The sequence below is a fragment of the Schistocerca cancellata genome, chromosome 3 (assembly GCF_023864275.1).
Source record: "Schistocerca cancellata isolate TAMUIC-IGC-003103 chromosome 3, iqSchCanc2.1, whole genome shotgun sequence".
Lineage (NCBI taxonomy): Eukaryota > Metazoa > Arthropoda > Insecta > Orthoptera > Acrididae > Schistocerca > Schistocerca cancellata.
In genome coordinates this window covers 700,931,928-700,949,083 of record NC_064628.1, presented here as the reverse complement: position 1 = coordinate 700,949,083, position 17,156 = coordinate 700,931,928, and the positions used below count along the sequence as shown (strand labels likewise).

At 40.9% G+C, this 17,156-nt stretch overlaps 1 protein-coding gene across 1 annotated transcript in view; it reads right to left on the bottom strand.

The window, feature by feature from the left end:
* The window catches only part of LOC126175692 (pre-rRNA 2'-O-ribose RNA methyltransferase FTSJ3), a 110,564-nt gene that overhangs the window by 43,193 nt on the left and 50,215 nt on the right, over positions 1-17,156 (bottom strand). The window contains exon 8 of the mRNA XM_049922629.1: positions 3,349-3,425. Within this exon, the coding sequence (XP_049778586.1) occupies positions 3,349-3,425 (77 nt within the window). The remainder of the gene's footprint in view (positions 1-3,348; positions 3,426-17,156) is intronic.

Below are 17,156 nucleotides of genomic sequence, written 5' to 3'. Positions count from 1 at the left end.
GGCAATAGGTTTTCAAAAATTTTCTAGTTCTCTGCATTTCTAATACTCTGTGGCACACAAAAACAGGAAAAGTTCTGAATATTTTTGCATACATATGTATCAAAAATTTCTGATGGAAACAGAAGGCAATTAGTTCAATTACTTATATGAATTTCCTGTGGAAGGTTCTGGTTGAAATGCTACAAAACTCCAACCCCAGAAAACCATCTCCACACCCATCACTAAAGCACGCCATTTTCACACTCAACTCTTTTTCAAAATGTTTCTCATACTGCATTAGGTATTTTCTCCTTTTCTCTCTTCTTCTGCCCTTTCCAGTGTTAGAATGTCTTTACTTTGTTATTTCAAATGAAGGTATGACAATGCAAATATCTTTTTATTGGTCTCAGTGAGAAATTGCTGAATGTATAGAAAAGTATCTCATATTTAAATTCCCCCATTTCATGGGAGAGGGGGGAGGGGAAAAAACCGTTTTGTGAGACTGATGATGCCTTGTCATTGTCATTAAATGTATTTATGGTAAAAAGTATCACGGAACTTTGCTATCAGACCACCTATGGAGCTTTTCATTGCGGCAAACTGCTGCTTCATTCTATGTCTAAGGTCTTGCTTTAGGAAGGGACACGAGCGGTTAGCACACTAATCTCTTGGTCTTTAATGTTAGCTTTTGAAATCGGAGACACTACTAGTCCTTTAGGTAGCTTATCCATTGTCCTCAGAAAGCTGAATGGCTCCATATCCTGTTCCCCCACAACGGAAAAATTCTTGACAGGATTGGGGATTAAATATAGGACTTATACAGGGCAGTAAAACATTCTGACCAACCAGTTATGCAAACAGCCACAGTATTTACTAAACTGACATTATATACTGATAAATAAAAAGGGTCTTGCTTTTGTGTCAAACACTATATTATGCAGACACAAAGATGGGAAAGAACTGTCTGCTACAGACGAGATATGTCTAATTAGATGTGGCTAAACCTCACAGGAGAGGACTCAGCATCACAGAATTTTTGACCCGTTACGGCTTCTCCTGTGTAAGTCACATTTTGTAATGGTATATGTGAAGGGGGGCCACGGGGCGTTTATCCCTACCTGGTATGAGGAAAGCTCTAAAGAAATTCAGGACAAGCCTATTGCACAGGCTTACCCTTATCACAGCAGATTGGGCAACGTTTGCTTACGAAATGCAGGGATTATTATCCTGTGGGTCATACTGACTTAAATCAGATATTCAAAGCATTATCTTCTACCTATCTTTAGAACATTTCAGTGCCTTTATGCATTTGGACAGATGCTTTTAAGTAACAGGGCCAGCCTAAAGAATACACTGTTAATCTATATATCTCATTATGAACTATGTGGTACACAGTGTCCATTGCTTTTAGGTATCCTGTAACATATTCATGAACTGGCAGTATGTTATAATCAGGAAAATGTTAACTGCTAGCACATCCTTTCCTTTCATCAGCATACACCTACCCACAAATACAGAGTATATGAGATGAAACACCATAATCCTACCCACAAATACAGAGTATCCGAGATGAAACACCCTAATCGTACCCACAAATACAGAGTATCCAAGATGAAACAGCCTAATTTGAAACTTTTATATTGAACATAATAAACAACCCAGACAATTTTGTTAGGTGTTAGAAGATGGCTGTGAAATTTTATTATTTATAATGTTATATCCAGTTCATTTTTATTTATTTTTTCATGAGCTGAAAACACAAGGAAACTGAAAAAATTTCAATGAAAATGACATTTAATGATGAAAAACAAAAATCATGTGTTGGTATGCAGAAGTAGGGTCCAGTACTGCAGTTCAACAATGTGTACATGCAGAGTGCTACCAATGACAAGAGAATCAAGGCATGGAAAGCATTCTTTCTCGAGACAGGATTCTGTTGCTACGGGCTGTGGTGGTGGACCATAAAGAACATCAAAGGACAAGGTTTATCACATTTCAGATACATCTGCAAGAAGTCCTAAGAAATCCATTTGTGTGGTATCATGTAAGCTTGCTGTTCCCAAATCAACTCTCCACCATGTGCTACACAAGAGCCTAAAGCTTTATGCATAAATACAAAGTACAACTGTTACACGAGGTGAAACCTGCCAATAAATCTAATAAGCAAGATATGCTAAAGACATACTTCAGCACACAGACATGGCAATAACTTCTGGCTAAGACTAGATTTTCCCAATGAGGCAACTTTTCACCTCTGTGGAAAGATCAGCAGACACAGTGTGCGAATTTGGGGAAGTCAACATCCTCATGGGGCGTTGAAGTAGAAAGATAGCCTGAAGGTCAACATCTGGTATGTGTCAATGGAGAATGAAATTATTGTTTTTTTCCCCTTTGCAGACAGAAATATCACTGGTCACTCATCTAGTTAGTTAAACTGGTTAATTTTGTGTTCCCTCAGATAAGAAACTGACACCCACATCTGCTCTTCCAGCAGTAAGGAGCACCCACTAGCATGTGAAAGTACACAATACGCTGAGTGAAGAGTTCCCACAAAGACTGATTGGGAAAGGTAGTCCAAACCCATGGGCACCTTGATTGCTTGACACTACTGCCACGAATTTCTTCTTGGGGGATATGTTAAAGGCAGAGTGTACCATACCAAAGTGGCAACGCTGGAACAGTTTCATGACAGGATTAGACCTACAACTGAGACAGTTATGCCACAGATGCTAAAGAATACCTGGAGAGAAATCAAATGTTGATTAAGATATCATCTGTGGCACTCATGTGGGGGGCTCATGTAAAAATGCGAGACTGAACAATCGAAACTTCGAAACTATTTGTGTCTGTTATTGTATGAATCTTCTTTATATACAAAACACATGTTGTATTAGATGCATTTCAAATTAGGGTGTTTCATCTCAGACATCCTGTATCAACAACAATCCTCATTCTAAGTCAATGTTTATAAGTCTTTTAAAACTAAGAAACAGCTTGTATATCTTACTTGAAGGATGACTCGGCTGCCTGATATGCTAACTGAGTTCACACTTGTCATGTTCATCCTTTAAAAAAATCTACATTACTGGCTTTGAAACAACCTAACGTTAGGCACAAAATTACTACCAAGAAATTCTGTTCTTGTCATTCTACAACCATTGCCACAAATCCACAATGTTAAACATTATCATAGTTTTCATGATCTTCAGTCTGAAGACTTGTTTGGTGCATCTCTCCATATAAGGAGGACATAATCTGTCTGACATGCATACAGTTTAGGTCATGTGTCCTATGCCTTGCCAGCAAACATACTGTTGTTATTTTTAGACTGCATGTCAAAGTATTACAGTGAATCAGATAAAAGCTCACCTAAACTTTCCTTTTCACCATAGTCAGACTCATCTGATGTCTCCATCTCAATATCACTTTCTTCCTGTCTGTAGAATCTGTAATAATAGGTCACAATTAGCAAACATTTGAAGCCTAATGTATTAAAAAGAAAGAAAAAAAAAAAGAAAAACAACTGGGCAAGAAAGTCGTTAACGGAGTTACTTTTGTCTCAGTAAAAAATACAGCAAACATAGATTTACAACTACAAACAGCAGCTGCCTGGTAGTCCATTTCCTGTAAGCATCTTCCACTTAATTCTGGATTTAATTCCTGTACTTTTGATAGTAGACTGTTACATGTAACATTCTGATCTATATATGCAAGTTTTGAGACTACCAAAAGTTCTGAGACTATCAAAAAGCAAAAATTAATTTATTCTAAAAGATGTGTTTAAAATCTTGGATATGTAGAGCAGTCACTGCTTTATCTACAGCCATAAAAGTATCTGCCAAAAGTAAGTACTCTATCTGGGATAAATAAATCATAACAGAACAGGGGATATATCTACCGTGCACACGGGTCTGATGAAGGTGTCCAAGTATTCACAAGTTGTAAATTACTGCATCTAACCTGTCACATTATTCTAATTAACAGCAACATTAGGGCTATAATTTTAGAGTGGTACATGCCAAAACCGAAGCACAATTTGGAGCACTGGTACATGGTAATATGGCATGATCCTGTAAGAAAAATAATTTCTCTCCATATTGTTCATACCGACAATTATGGGTTCGTAGTACAAATCCTTGATTTTTCAAAAACTGCCAGCTGCTACGAGGAATGTGGCAGAGGTCACCAAACTGCATCTCAATACTTTATGAATGGCAAGAATCAGTTTCACACTAGTTGCTGACAGAAATTCTGCTCATGTGAAAGAGTCATTATGGAGAAATCTACGGTTTCTAGTGATGGGTGAGAGACAGCGTATGAGGAAGAGTATGTTCACAAACAAGAAGGCACCTATCATGGAAAGTACGATATAGCAAAGGAAGCAATTTTTTTTTTTTTTTTTTTTTTTTTTTTTTTGTATGCACTTACTAGATTATGTTCATTAATCAAAAGTAATTGTCTCTCACCTTCCACAATTGGATGTCTACCATCTGCCAACATATTCCTTGATCTCAGTCCCTCAGCCTCATTTTCTTTTTGCTTATTTAATTTTTTTTTTCTTTCTTTCTTTTTTTTATTTTATTTTTTTTTTAAATTTTCTATTGGAGACGTGTCAGCAACATAGTGTAATGGATCTGGGACATGTGTTATTTTCTACCGGATTTGTATCTAATGACGGAGGTTGTAAATGTTTTCTTATATTTTTTTCAGAATATTTCTTTTGTGAATTGTAATTTGCCTTATTTTATGCTAATTTGCCTATATGTTTGAGAGTGACAACATATTGATTAATATTAGTAGATATGACAAAGAATATCAAAGAGACTGGTTACAAGTGGAAGCTTGTGTGTTGCGTGAAATGTCTTTGAGGCTGGAGTCGTCTTTGACCGTAGTCAGTCGGCAGTGAACTCTCGGTGTGTGTGACGGTGGAACAATGTGCAGGTCACCGTTATAATAATTGCAAGTGAACAGGAAAAATGAATTATGTTACTACTTTTTTATATAAACATCAAGAAGGAACCACATTCGAAGAAATGGTATTTGAAGCACCAAAAATAAGGCAAACACATTGAACCAGGTCATTTCTGCAGCCGACGAAACAGCATTGTGGAATCATACTTTCACTAGATGACTGAAGCCAACACAGAAAAGTCAAATATCATCTTATAAACATTTCACGGAAAAGTGAGTTCTGTCACGAAATATGCTAAATTCAAGTATATAAAAACAGTGAGCATATTTCAATAGTGTCATAACATACACGTAACATCTTCAGAAATCTGGATAAATGCGAGTAGGATTTGTGCACTGAGGCTTCCATAAAAACTTAATTTACATATAAATAGTTCATTCATTCCAGAAATCGAGAATCTCAACGATTTATGCCTGTTATCGATATGAATACTGGCAACACATCAAACGATATGATAAAGGTCCTATCTTTTCACTGCATTGACTTAGGAGCTTACATTTACTACACCAAGGGACCATAAATTTTAGCATGTGATATGAATTTCCACTTGATATGTGCATCTGTTCTTGAGAAAAAAATTGCAGACAGACCAACGGATAACAAATAGCAATAAAAATATTTTTTTTTCCATTTTATGTAATTACAAATTAACAATTTTCAGACTTTTTCCTTTACTTGTACTGTGAAACCTTGCTTCTTGCCAAATTTCGTAACTCTAGTTCAAAAGGATGTACCCTATAGATTTTGATGACCAAGTTTGCAAATGTCAAAGTATGTGACATAAATGGCTGTCTTTTGATTGCACTAATTTAAGAGCTTAAATTTTTTACATCACCAAGGATCCATATCCTAAGTATGTGATATAAATTTCAACTTGATACATCTACCAGTTCCTGAGGAAAATGGATCTTAACAGTTGGACGGACAGACAGACAGATTGACAACAAAGTGATCCTATAAGGATTCTGTTTTTATCCATTGAAGCACAGAACCCTGCAAAATACGTGAAATAATAAAAAATGAAACTAAGGAATAAGAAAATGAAAACAACACTGAGAACAATACTAATAGCATACATACACAGGTAAATGCATACAGTTGAAAGTACACAATTTGAAGCAAAAAAATCTCAGTAAACATACGTTCACAAACAAAGTGTTTGCAAGATAAGTGACTTTGTGGTTACCAGCCATTACTGACATGATTCTGTGTAAACACTGCATGCCAGTCCATGGTGTGGTCTTTGTTTACGTTTTCAAGACTTGGAGCTGTAAAGAGAATGGACATGACAGTACTGTACACAGTCAAAAGTGCCACTTGTGCGAGTTGTCTGCAGAATGTCAATAGTGTTCCGTGACTGCTGGGGTAACATAGAACATTAAAATAATGAGCAGTATGCGGATATGCATTTATGAATGGTAGGGCACATGTCAATGCACCAGGGACTGCACGCTTGTACCAAGCAGCACACCCTGTCAGAAAATACTCTGAGAGTTAAATGTTTACAATGCTACATCAAATATCTCCAAGAAACTGGTAGCTTTGCACATGCTGTGGAAGCAGGTGGGCCTGCAGGAATTACACCTGTGCTTGGAAGTGTTGCACTGGAAACAGTCAAACACTATTCACAAATCTCGATGTGAAGATTTGCCACACAAATTGCTGGAATAGGCCACAGTAGTATTTGGAGAATACTGCAACATTACAATGCAATGTACCTGTACCATCTCCAATGAGTTCAGTGTCTTTGAGGTGGACTCTGGTCTAGGCTGATGTTTTGTCAGTACATGCAACAACAAGCTGTAGGCAACCCTACGTTTGACAATAACATTTTATTCAGAGTGAAGCAGGGTTCACTCGCGATGGTGTGTTTAATTATCTCAATTCTCATGTTTGGAGTCATCCAAATGCTAGGTGATCATCTTACTGGGCTGTAAACATTACCAAACAAACTCAGTGGACAGAATTACTTTTGGTTTCTGCACCATCATCTTGAAGGTGTTCCCTTAGAGCAGTGTCACAGGATGTGATGTATGCGTGATGGAACACCGCCACCTTTTGCTGCTACGGTGAGACGAGATGTAACGCACCTATATGGCCAAAAATGGATTGGGCGATGAGGACCTGTACCATGGCTTCCAAGATCACCTGACCTGAACCCGTGAATTTCTGTGTTTGAGGTCACCTTAAAGGTGTAGTACATGTCACTCTGGTTAACACAGTTGAAGAATTGGAGCAGAGAGATGTCAGTGCTTGTCAAGAATTGTAAATGATCAAGCTTGTTTCAAAGGATTCAAAACTCATTGCAGAACAGGTACAGGCCTGCACCCTGGTACAACAACAACACTAAAAGCCCTCCTTCAATTACGAGTGCAGAGTAGAATTCATTCAAAACACCAGAACTTTGACCAACGTATCTGTAATAACTTTACTTAACATAACACAGTACTTGTACCTTTTCCTATCTGGGATGATGTTTACAGAGAATCAAGTTAACTGTGGCTTGTAACCTCAAAGTTGCAATTATCTCACAAACAGTTCATTTATGGACATGTGTTTACTGAGGCTTTTTGCTTCTAGTATCATTAGCTTCCAACAGTATGCACTTATGTCACTGATTATGACACATGCTGCAGAAGGAAGTAAAGGTGTAATATTCAATTGATGACAGGTCATTAGAGAGTAAGACTGGGAAAGGACTGGAAAGGCAACTGCCCACATCCTTTCTAATAAAACTACACTGATATCTACCTTTTGGAATCATGAACAGCACAGAAAACCTAAATCTAAATGACCACGTGGGAAATTGAACCTCATTCCTCTCAAAAGCAATTCTAATGTCTCAACCACTACACTACTTCACTCAGTCAATATGGTCAAGGGATGAGCCAACCACAGTTTATTAACAACAACAACAACAAATCAGCATTCCTTCTGAGACAAATTTTGTAAAAACCACAGAAAACCAAAATCAGAATGGCTGCATCAGGTTAAAAAGCATGTATCTTCTTGAGGAGGACAGTTTTCACATTCCCTATTGCTTTTTAGTGTGTTACAGTTATAACACAACCAAGAAAGTCTTAAGCATATGCAGTAAAACAATGGAAAGTCCAGGATAGAATAACACCAATATGGAAAGGACAGACTGCATAGTGTGGGGAGGGGCAGGGATAGCAGGATAGGGACGGGGGAAGATGATGCGCTGCCTGTGGGAGTGTGCAGGGACAAGGTGGGGACAGATGACAGGACTGCTAGATGCAGCTTTGATGGATGGGAAGAAGGGGGGGGGGGGGGAGGGAGGAGGAAAGGTGGGAAGCACGGAGGAAAGGAGATGAGAGAAGGAAAAAGACTAGTAGGTGTGTTGTTAGGATAAAGGGTGTTTGCACTGCTGGAGTGGGAGCAGGGATGGGTATAGGTAAGTGGCGGACAGGGACAAGTGAGAATTGAGGTCAGAGAAGTTACGACAGCAAAAGATGTGTTGCAGGTAGAGTTTAAACCTGTGCAGTTTGGAAAACCGGGTGTTGGTAAGAATACTCCAGATGGCACAGACTGTGGCAGTGGCCATTCATGTGGACAAAGAGCTTGTTAGTTGTCATGCCCACATAGAAAACAGCACAGTGGTTGCAGCTTAGTTTGTAAATAACATGGCTTCTTTCATAGATGGAACTGCTGTCGATCAAGTATGAGATGCCTGAGGCAGCACTGGAGTGGTGGGAGTGGGTAGTAGTGGGAGGATGTATGGGACAGATCTTGCATCTAGGTATGTTGGAGGGGCATTAGCCACAAGGCAAGGGGTTGGGAGCAGGGGTGGAGCAGGAATGGACATGGATTTTGTTAAAGTTCGCTGGTTGGTGGCATACCACTGTGGGAGGGGTGTGGAGGATAGTGGGGAAGACATTCCTTATTTCATGGCACAACAAGAGGTAGTCAAAATCCTGGCAGGGAATGTGATTCAGTTGCTCCAGTCCTGGGTGGGGTGATACTGAGTCATGAGAGGAGTGCTTCCTTGTGATCGAACAGTGGGTATGTGGTAAGTGACTTGAGGGACAAGAAACAGGAGATCTGTTTCTGGGCAAGGCAGGAAGGGCAATTTCATTTTGAGGAGGCCCTCACTGAGACCCTTGGCATATTTGGAAAGGGATCACTCATCACTATTGATGTGACAACCACAGGTGGCTAGGCTGTATGGAAGGGCCTTCTTGGAATGGAATAGGTGGCAGCTGTCGAAGTGGAGGTATTTTTAGTTGTTGGTAGGTTTGATGTGGGCATAGGTACTCATGTAGCCATCCTTGAGGTGCAGGTCAACATTGAAGAAGGTGGTTTGTTGGGTCTTGGTCTAGATCACAAAGATGTCATCAGTGAATCTGAACCATGTAAGGTTTTGTTTTCTGGAGTAGTTAAGAAGAATTCCTCTAGATGGTCCGTGAATAGGTTGGCAAGAATGGTGCCATGCAGGTGCCCACTGCTGTGCCATTGATTTCTTTGTAGGTGATGCTTTCAAAGGATACGTAATTTTGTGTAAGGATATAATTCGTCACAGTGACCAGGGAGGAAGTCGTAGGTTTAGAGTTAGTCAGGTGTTGGGAAAGGTAGTGTCCAATAGTGGCAAGGCTATGGGCATTGGGGATGTTAGTGTAGAGGGAGATAGCATCAACAGTGACTACCAGGGTAACGAGTGGTAATGGAACAGAAACTTTGGAGAGTCAGTGGGTGTCTTTTTATATAGGAGACTAGGTTACGAGCAATATGCGGAAGGTGTTAGCCAAGAGAGCAGAGATTCTCTCTGTGAGGGCACTATAAACAGCCACAATGGGGTGTCCTGGATGGTTTGGTTTATGGACTTTAGGAAGCATTTAGAAGGTCAGAATCCTAAGAGTGGTGGGGTGAAGAGAGAGATAGACTCAGTGGCAAGCTTCTGGAATGGACCTAAGGATCTGAGGACAGACCGGAGATCCTGCCAGGTTTCTGGAATTTAGTCACTATGTCAGGGTTTGTAGGTGGACACATCCAACAGCTGCTGGAAATCACTGTGGTCCATAGCCATAATGGTGGGGTCTTTGTTAGCAACTACAATTTATAATGTAGAGATTTGTCTTTAGGTGGTGGATTCTGCATATGTAAGTTTTGGTTCCATGTTCAGTGATTTTCAGAATGACAGTCAGGCAAGACTCAAGGCTACAAACTTCTAGTAAGTTAATAGTGTTGAATTGGCGGTAGTGGGGTTGGATCATGGTTGGTTGGAGGAGTGAACTCAGTCAGGCTGGGTTCAATAATGGTTTTTGATTAAGTCTTATCAGAAGGGTATTTCCACCCCAGGGACCACAGGAAAGAGAGAAAGTCCTTAACCCCACCATGATTGGATTTTGGAGAGGGGCAAAAGGTAAAGCCTTGGGAAGCACTGATATTTCTGTGGGGCTGAGACTTCTGGAAAATAGGTTCGCGATATATTTTGGGTCTGTTTAGGTTCTGGATTCTTTATGGTGGTAGGAAAATGTAGTCAACGAGGTACAGTTTGGCAGCTATGATGGGGTGCAAGGGAAGTTTGATGGAGGCTCTTGCAGAGATGGTGGATAGTGGAGGTCTCACAATGGAGTAGGCTGTGAACAGGCTGGAGAGTTTTTTAAGATGGCATTGTGAATGTTGCTTGAGCTCCTGGAAGAGAAGAGTTTCAATCTGCATGATAGGATATAAGAATTTGGGACTGTAGAGCACAGGAATTTTACAGATGGGGAGGAGGTATTGCAAGGAGGTCTGGACTTGATTTGTATGGTTTTGCAAGACTAGTTTGGAGAGGGTTATGGACAAACAGAATTTGGACAGATATAGTCACTGTGGAAGGAGGAGTTGCAGCCATAGATGGGTAATACCATGTTCAGGACAAATGGGAAAGGAGCAGAGGGGGAGGGGGGGGGGGCTCCACAAGTTAGGCAACAATGCAAGAACAATATGTGGAACTGGTTTCTGGCTAGGAATAGGGAAACTTTCCTGTATTGGTGCAAACAAAAGGTGAAAGGATCCAAAGTGAAGGACAAAAAACAAAAAATACCTAAAAATATGTGAGTAAAATCACAAAGAGAAAGAAGTATAGCGAAAAAAGGTGAAACATGAGCAAATAAGGCTTATAGTGAAAGACTAAAACAAATTAAAATTTATGTAAAACACAATTATATAAAAGAGAAAAGTGAATAAAAAGAAAATAATTGTTCGAAGAGATTTCAGGATTGCAGCCAGTCATCGTAAACTTCATTCCACGACATTTCAACTGAACACCTACCAGTCATCTTCAAGTGAGCCACTGAAGACTGACGAAGACATTCTCTGCTCCACCTTATAGAGTGCGCTGATAGTATTGCCACACATGCATCAGAGTCACAGTGACAGAAGAACTACACCGTCCGTTGGCAGCGCCCTGCAAGGATCAGCCGTCTTGGGCATTGTCGCTCGCTGCAGTTATCAGAGTATTCTGGCATCTTTGTCTGGAGCAAATCTCGGAGATGACAAGATTCCTCGCATTATCCAGCTGGTAGCTGCTGTCGCAATTCATTAGATTTTCCATGATGTATATTTCAATGGATATAATGGAGTCCCAAAAAAATGTTGCTGTGGCCAAAATTAATGTTTTGCCATACTTCATTGAATGTTCGATGGAGATACAATGTTCCGCAACTGCAGACTTGCTGGGTTGCAGGAGGCGAATGCAATGTTTATGTCTGTGCAACGTTCTTCCACTCTGTGTGTTGTTTGTTGTACATAGGTCATACCTCACAGGCAATGTACGAGGCATGTAAATAAGGTCCGTTTTGTTGTAGACACTAGTAGTTCGCACGCATACTGCAACAAGCACGTGTGTTGTGTATCGACATGCCTCAGGAACAACTCTGCTCAGTTTCAGCTCTGTAGCTAACCTGTATGGTTCTGTTCTGTGCTTTCAAATGTTTAAGACTATCAACTCAGCCACTGCACGTGAGGTCCACTCAGTGATACGGTTTTTGTCAGCAAGGAACCTGTCTGCTGCAGAAATTCATTGACAGATTTGCAAAGTGTACGGTGATACTGTTATGAGTGAAAGCAAAGTGCGTAAGTGGGTACAAGAATTCAAAGATGGCCGTGACAACGTCCATGATGAGGTCCGCTCCGGTTGCCCTTCTTTGATTACAGACGATTTGATAGCTCCAGTTGAAGCGAGCATTCGTGAGAACAGGCGCTTCACAATAACAGGTCTCTCAAACGAATTTCCTAATGTGTCTAGATCAGTGTTTTACAACATTATTTCTGAACACCTAATGTTTAGGAAACTGTGCTCCCGTTGGGTCCCGAAACTCCTAACAGAGGACCACAAAAACCAAGGATTTGAGTGTGCGATGAAGTTCTTGAATCGTTATCATGAAGAAGGTGACAGCTTCTTGAGTCAGATCGTAACTGGAGACGAAACATGGTTTTTGCATATCACACCCGAATCGAAGCAACAGAGCACGGAATGGAGACACACACACACTCCTCTAAAGGTGAAGGCTGTCCCAGCGCAAAATCATGGTGTCGGTGTTTTGGGATAGGCATAGTGTTTTGTTGGTTGACTTCATGCAACGAGGAACCACTATCAATACAGAAGCATACTGCCAAACCCTGAGAAAGCTACACAGAGCAATTCAAAACAAAAAACACAGCATGCTGTCAAAGAGAATTGTCCTTCTCCATGACAATGCAAAGTCTCACACTGCAGGTCAGACCCGCGATTTAGTGGACAGTTTTGGCTGGAAAGTTTTAGACCACCCACCCTACAGTCCTGATTTTGTGCCGAGTGATTACCATCCGTTCCTCCACCTCAAACAACACTTCAGTGCCAACCGTTACAATGACGACGACAATGTGAAAATGGCAGTGAACTCTTGGTTATTGGAGCAGGCAGCAAGTTTTTATGAAGAGGGTATTTTAAAACTCGTTGAGAGGTATGATATGTGTTTCAACAAAATTAGCAACTATGTCGAAAAATAGAGTGCAGTATGTACTTTCTGAAAATAAATTTACTTTTTTGAAATAACCTTTCGTTGTGTACTTATGTTCAAACGGACCTTACTTAAAAAACGCGCCTCGTATTTTGTAAATTCCTGCCTTCCGCAATACCAAATTATCCTTCACCGATACCAGCAGGCCTGAATTCTTAGGTGGGTGGAAAATCACTTTCACCTGAAAATTATTAAGGATTCTTGCTTTTTTGACGGAAATATTTCCAACAAAGGGAAGAAAAGCTAGGGACTTTGCTGGTGCGTTTTCCTCTTTATCCACTTCCCGGTTCTCGGTTTTAGCTGAGAATGCCCTGTCAATTTGCCGGATCGGGTATCCATTGTCTCTGAACACTGTCCTTAAATGTGCAAGTTCTTTAGGTGAATTATCTGCATCCAACACTGTATGGACCCTGTGTACAAGGGTTTTAATCATACTCATGGTCTGGGATGGGTGATGGCAACTTGAGGAGAGCAAGTAAAAATCACTGTGAGTGGGCTTACGGTAAACAGGATGTCCCAAAGAGCCGTCGCTCTCTCAATTTTAAATTCACAAGAAAATAATTGAGGGATGCAGGACAGTGAATGGATATGTGTAAAGAGAGGGGACAGAAGTTGTAACCAGATTATGTAAGGTCAGTATATGTGTGCCAGAATATGGGAAAAGAGGGACTGGGAGGGAGGGCAACATTGGTTAGGTATGAGGTTCAACCAAGTACGTGTGACACAGGAAGGTACAGAAAAACATGCAAAAACACACAAGGTGAAAGAAGGTAGTGTGATCAATTTGATGGTCCAGGAGTAATTATATTGGTGGGAAGAATGTGACACACAAGACGTTTCACTTATAACGGGGACCGTCACATAGCCATGTCTCGTGCGCAGACTAGACTGGTGGTACAGGGTGGCTCAGAACTCAGGACGTGTGGTTCGGAAAGTGACAATAAACATAGGAAAGAAGAGAAAGAACAGGACACACAATGAGTAAAATAATGCATAAGGGAATACAACAAAGGATAATAGCACTGAGTTGTGTGACTGAAGGAAAATCATTAGGCTAAATCAAACAATGTAAAGTCCAGGACAGAATAACAACAATGTTATTCAAAGTAAAGATTGATACTAACCTCATACAGAAGGCCAGTCATAGACAGGAACAATGAAAAAATTGCTAAAATATTTCAGCTTCTGGACAAATTCCTTCTTTTGAAGCATAAAACACACACATGGCTGCTGTCTCCCAAGTGCTGGGGCCCGACTGCATCCGATGTGAGCAAGAATCTGCTGGAGTGAGTAGTGGGCATGAGGAGAAGGCACGGGGTGAGGAGGGTTAGGAATAGCAGGGTACAGGTGGCAGATGATGCTTTGCTGTCTGTAGTAGACTGGTAGGTGTGATAGCAGGATAGAGGGGTTATGTTTAGAGCTGGAGTGGGAGCAGGGAAGAGGATAGGTCGGTGGAGAACAGGGACTAGCAAAGGTTGAGGCCACTAAGATTACAGGATGTTGTAGCAAGAGTTCTGACCTGCATGATTCAGAAAAGTTGGTGTTGGTAAGAAGAACTCAGATGTTGTAAGCTGTGAAGTGATTCATTTCATGTTGGGCAGCATGATCAGCAACTGGATAGTGCAGCTGTCTCTTGTCTGCTGTTTGGCAGAGGCCATTCATGTCGACAGACAGATTGTTACTTGTCATGCCCATGTAGAAAGTGGCACAATGGTTGCAAATTAGTTGGTACATCAAAGGGCCGCTTTCACAGGTGGCCTTGCCTTTGATGGGGGCAGGAGGTGTCTGCGACACAACTGGATCAAGTAGTACTGTGAGGATGTAGGGGGCATGTCTTGCATCTAGGTCTACTACAGGAATACGAGCCATGAGACATAGGGTTGGAGAAAGGATGGACAGGGATACTGTGTAGGTTCTGTGGTCTGCTCTCATGAAGCAACACCTTCAGCTTGTTACCCGTAACATACCCTCCCATATAAACCACACCAACCTAACCTTTACCAGGTCTCCATAGTTCACGTTCCTTTATCATCCAGTGTTCTGCTAATCACTGCCGATACCACCTCCTTCTAAACTAACATCCCCAATATCCATGGCTCTGCCACTACTGAACAGTACCTTTCCCAATGCCTGACTGACACCAAACCTACAACTATGAGCAACTGTATCATCACCCACAGCTACTTCTCACCTGCAAAGCAATCCATTATACAGCAATGGGCACCAGCATCTTACCACCCTATGCCAACCTAATCTTGAGTCATCAAGAGATTTACTGATGACATCTTAATATGCTGTACTGAAACCCAACAACCACCTTCCTCAGAGTTGACCGTTGCCTCAAGGATGGCTATATTAGCATCTCCATCCACATCAAACCAACAAACCACCAACAATACCTTCACTTTGATAGCTGCTACCCACTCCACACCCGCTTGGCAAGCAGACTGCAGAGACAAGCAGTCTCTCTCCAAATATGTGAAGTGTCTTACTGAGACCCTCACAGACCAAGATTACCCTCCCACCATTGTCCAGAAACAGATCTCCCCTGCCTTGTCTCTCCAGTCACCAATCACCATCTACACACCCACTGTCCAGTTACAAAGGAGCTCTCCTCTTGTGACTCCATATCACCCATGACTGGAGCAAGTGAAACAATTTCTTCGCCAGGGTTTCGGCTACCTCTTGTTGTGTCCTGAAATCAGGAATATCTTCTCCACTATAATCCCCATCCATTACACAATGGTGTTCTGCCGCATAAGAGACCTACACAATATCCTTATTCTTCTCTACTCCAACCCTACTCCCAACTCCTTGCCTCATGGCTACAAGATGTGTCCCATGCATTGTCCCACTACCACCAACTCCAGGCACCACAGGCATCTCCAACCCCATCAATGGCAGGACCACCTATGAAAGCAGCTATGTAATCTACCAACTTCATGCAACTACTGTGCCATTTTCTACAGGGTGATCCATCTTTAATGCAACTGCTTGACAGCCAGCCAGTGGCAGCATGACTGGGAGAATATTTCCCCTCTGTTGCAAGGCCTCTGTTTGCGCAGATAGCATGTGTTCATTACGCAACGCAATACAGTGTACTTAGTGAAATTGTTTCAAGTGAAGTGATGAAATACAAGTACTCTATTCACCAAAGAGTATTCCTGTATGATTCATACGTGCCTACAGAATCAGCACGTGCAGTAAGGACATTGTTTCAAGAGGAATTTCCTGATGTTGAAGTTCCGAATGGGAGTTTGCTTCATCAACTGATAAATACATTTCATGAAACAGCAAGTGTTTTTGATAGAAAATATAGAGAAATACTTAAACTACTTACAGAAGAAACTCTGGATGACACTGGGAATGGTCTGGAAAGATCTAGAAAATCTGTTTGACATTTTTTTCAGCAAGTGGGAATTTCCTATGGCTCTGTTAAAATGATGGCAAAGTTATTGAAGTTGATGTCCTATAAAATAACGACAGTGCAAAAACTTACACCAGGTGATGCTGCAAAAAGGTTGTAGTTTTGTGAATGGACATTGAAAAACATGCATGACGGAGAAACTGACCCTCACCCTAAATTTGTTCTCAGATGAATCATGGTTCCATCTAAGTGGATATGTTAATTCGCAAAATAACAGTTACTGGGATTCTGAACAGCCTAGTATAATACAAGTGACACCTGTGCATGCTAAAAAACTTGGTGCACTATTAGCAGTGAGAGAATAATGGTCCTTTTTTTTCCTGGAAACAATTAACAGTGAGAGAGATGTGGAAAACATTTTGCGGCCTTTTTTTGGGCAATTAACTGAGAAAGAAAATGCTTTCATGAGCTTTCAGCAGGACTCCACAACAGCACAGACAGCCAACTTCTCATTACAGAAAATTGGTGACATGTTTTAAGACACGGTTATCACTAACAACATATGGCCTCTTCGTCTCCCAATTTAACCCCCTACAATTTTTATCTCTGGGAGGCATTCAAAGAGGAAGTGTACAAATCAAATCCACACACTTTAGATGAACTTAAAACTACATTTGTTAAGAAACTGCTGCCATTTCTCAGAGGGTACTGCAGAGTGTAATGAGCAATTTCCTAAGCATGTGTCAGGAAAACATCCAGATCTCCTTGCTTAATATAAGTGAATAATTTACTTTTGTTTTTAAGTGTTTATGTTATGTATGTTAGAAATAAGTGA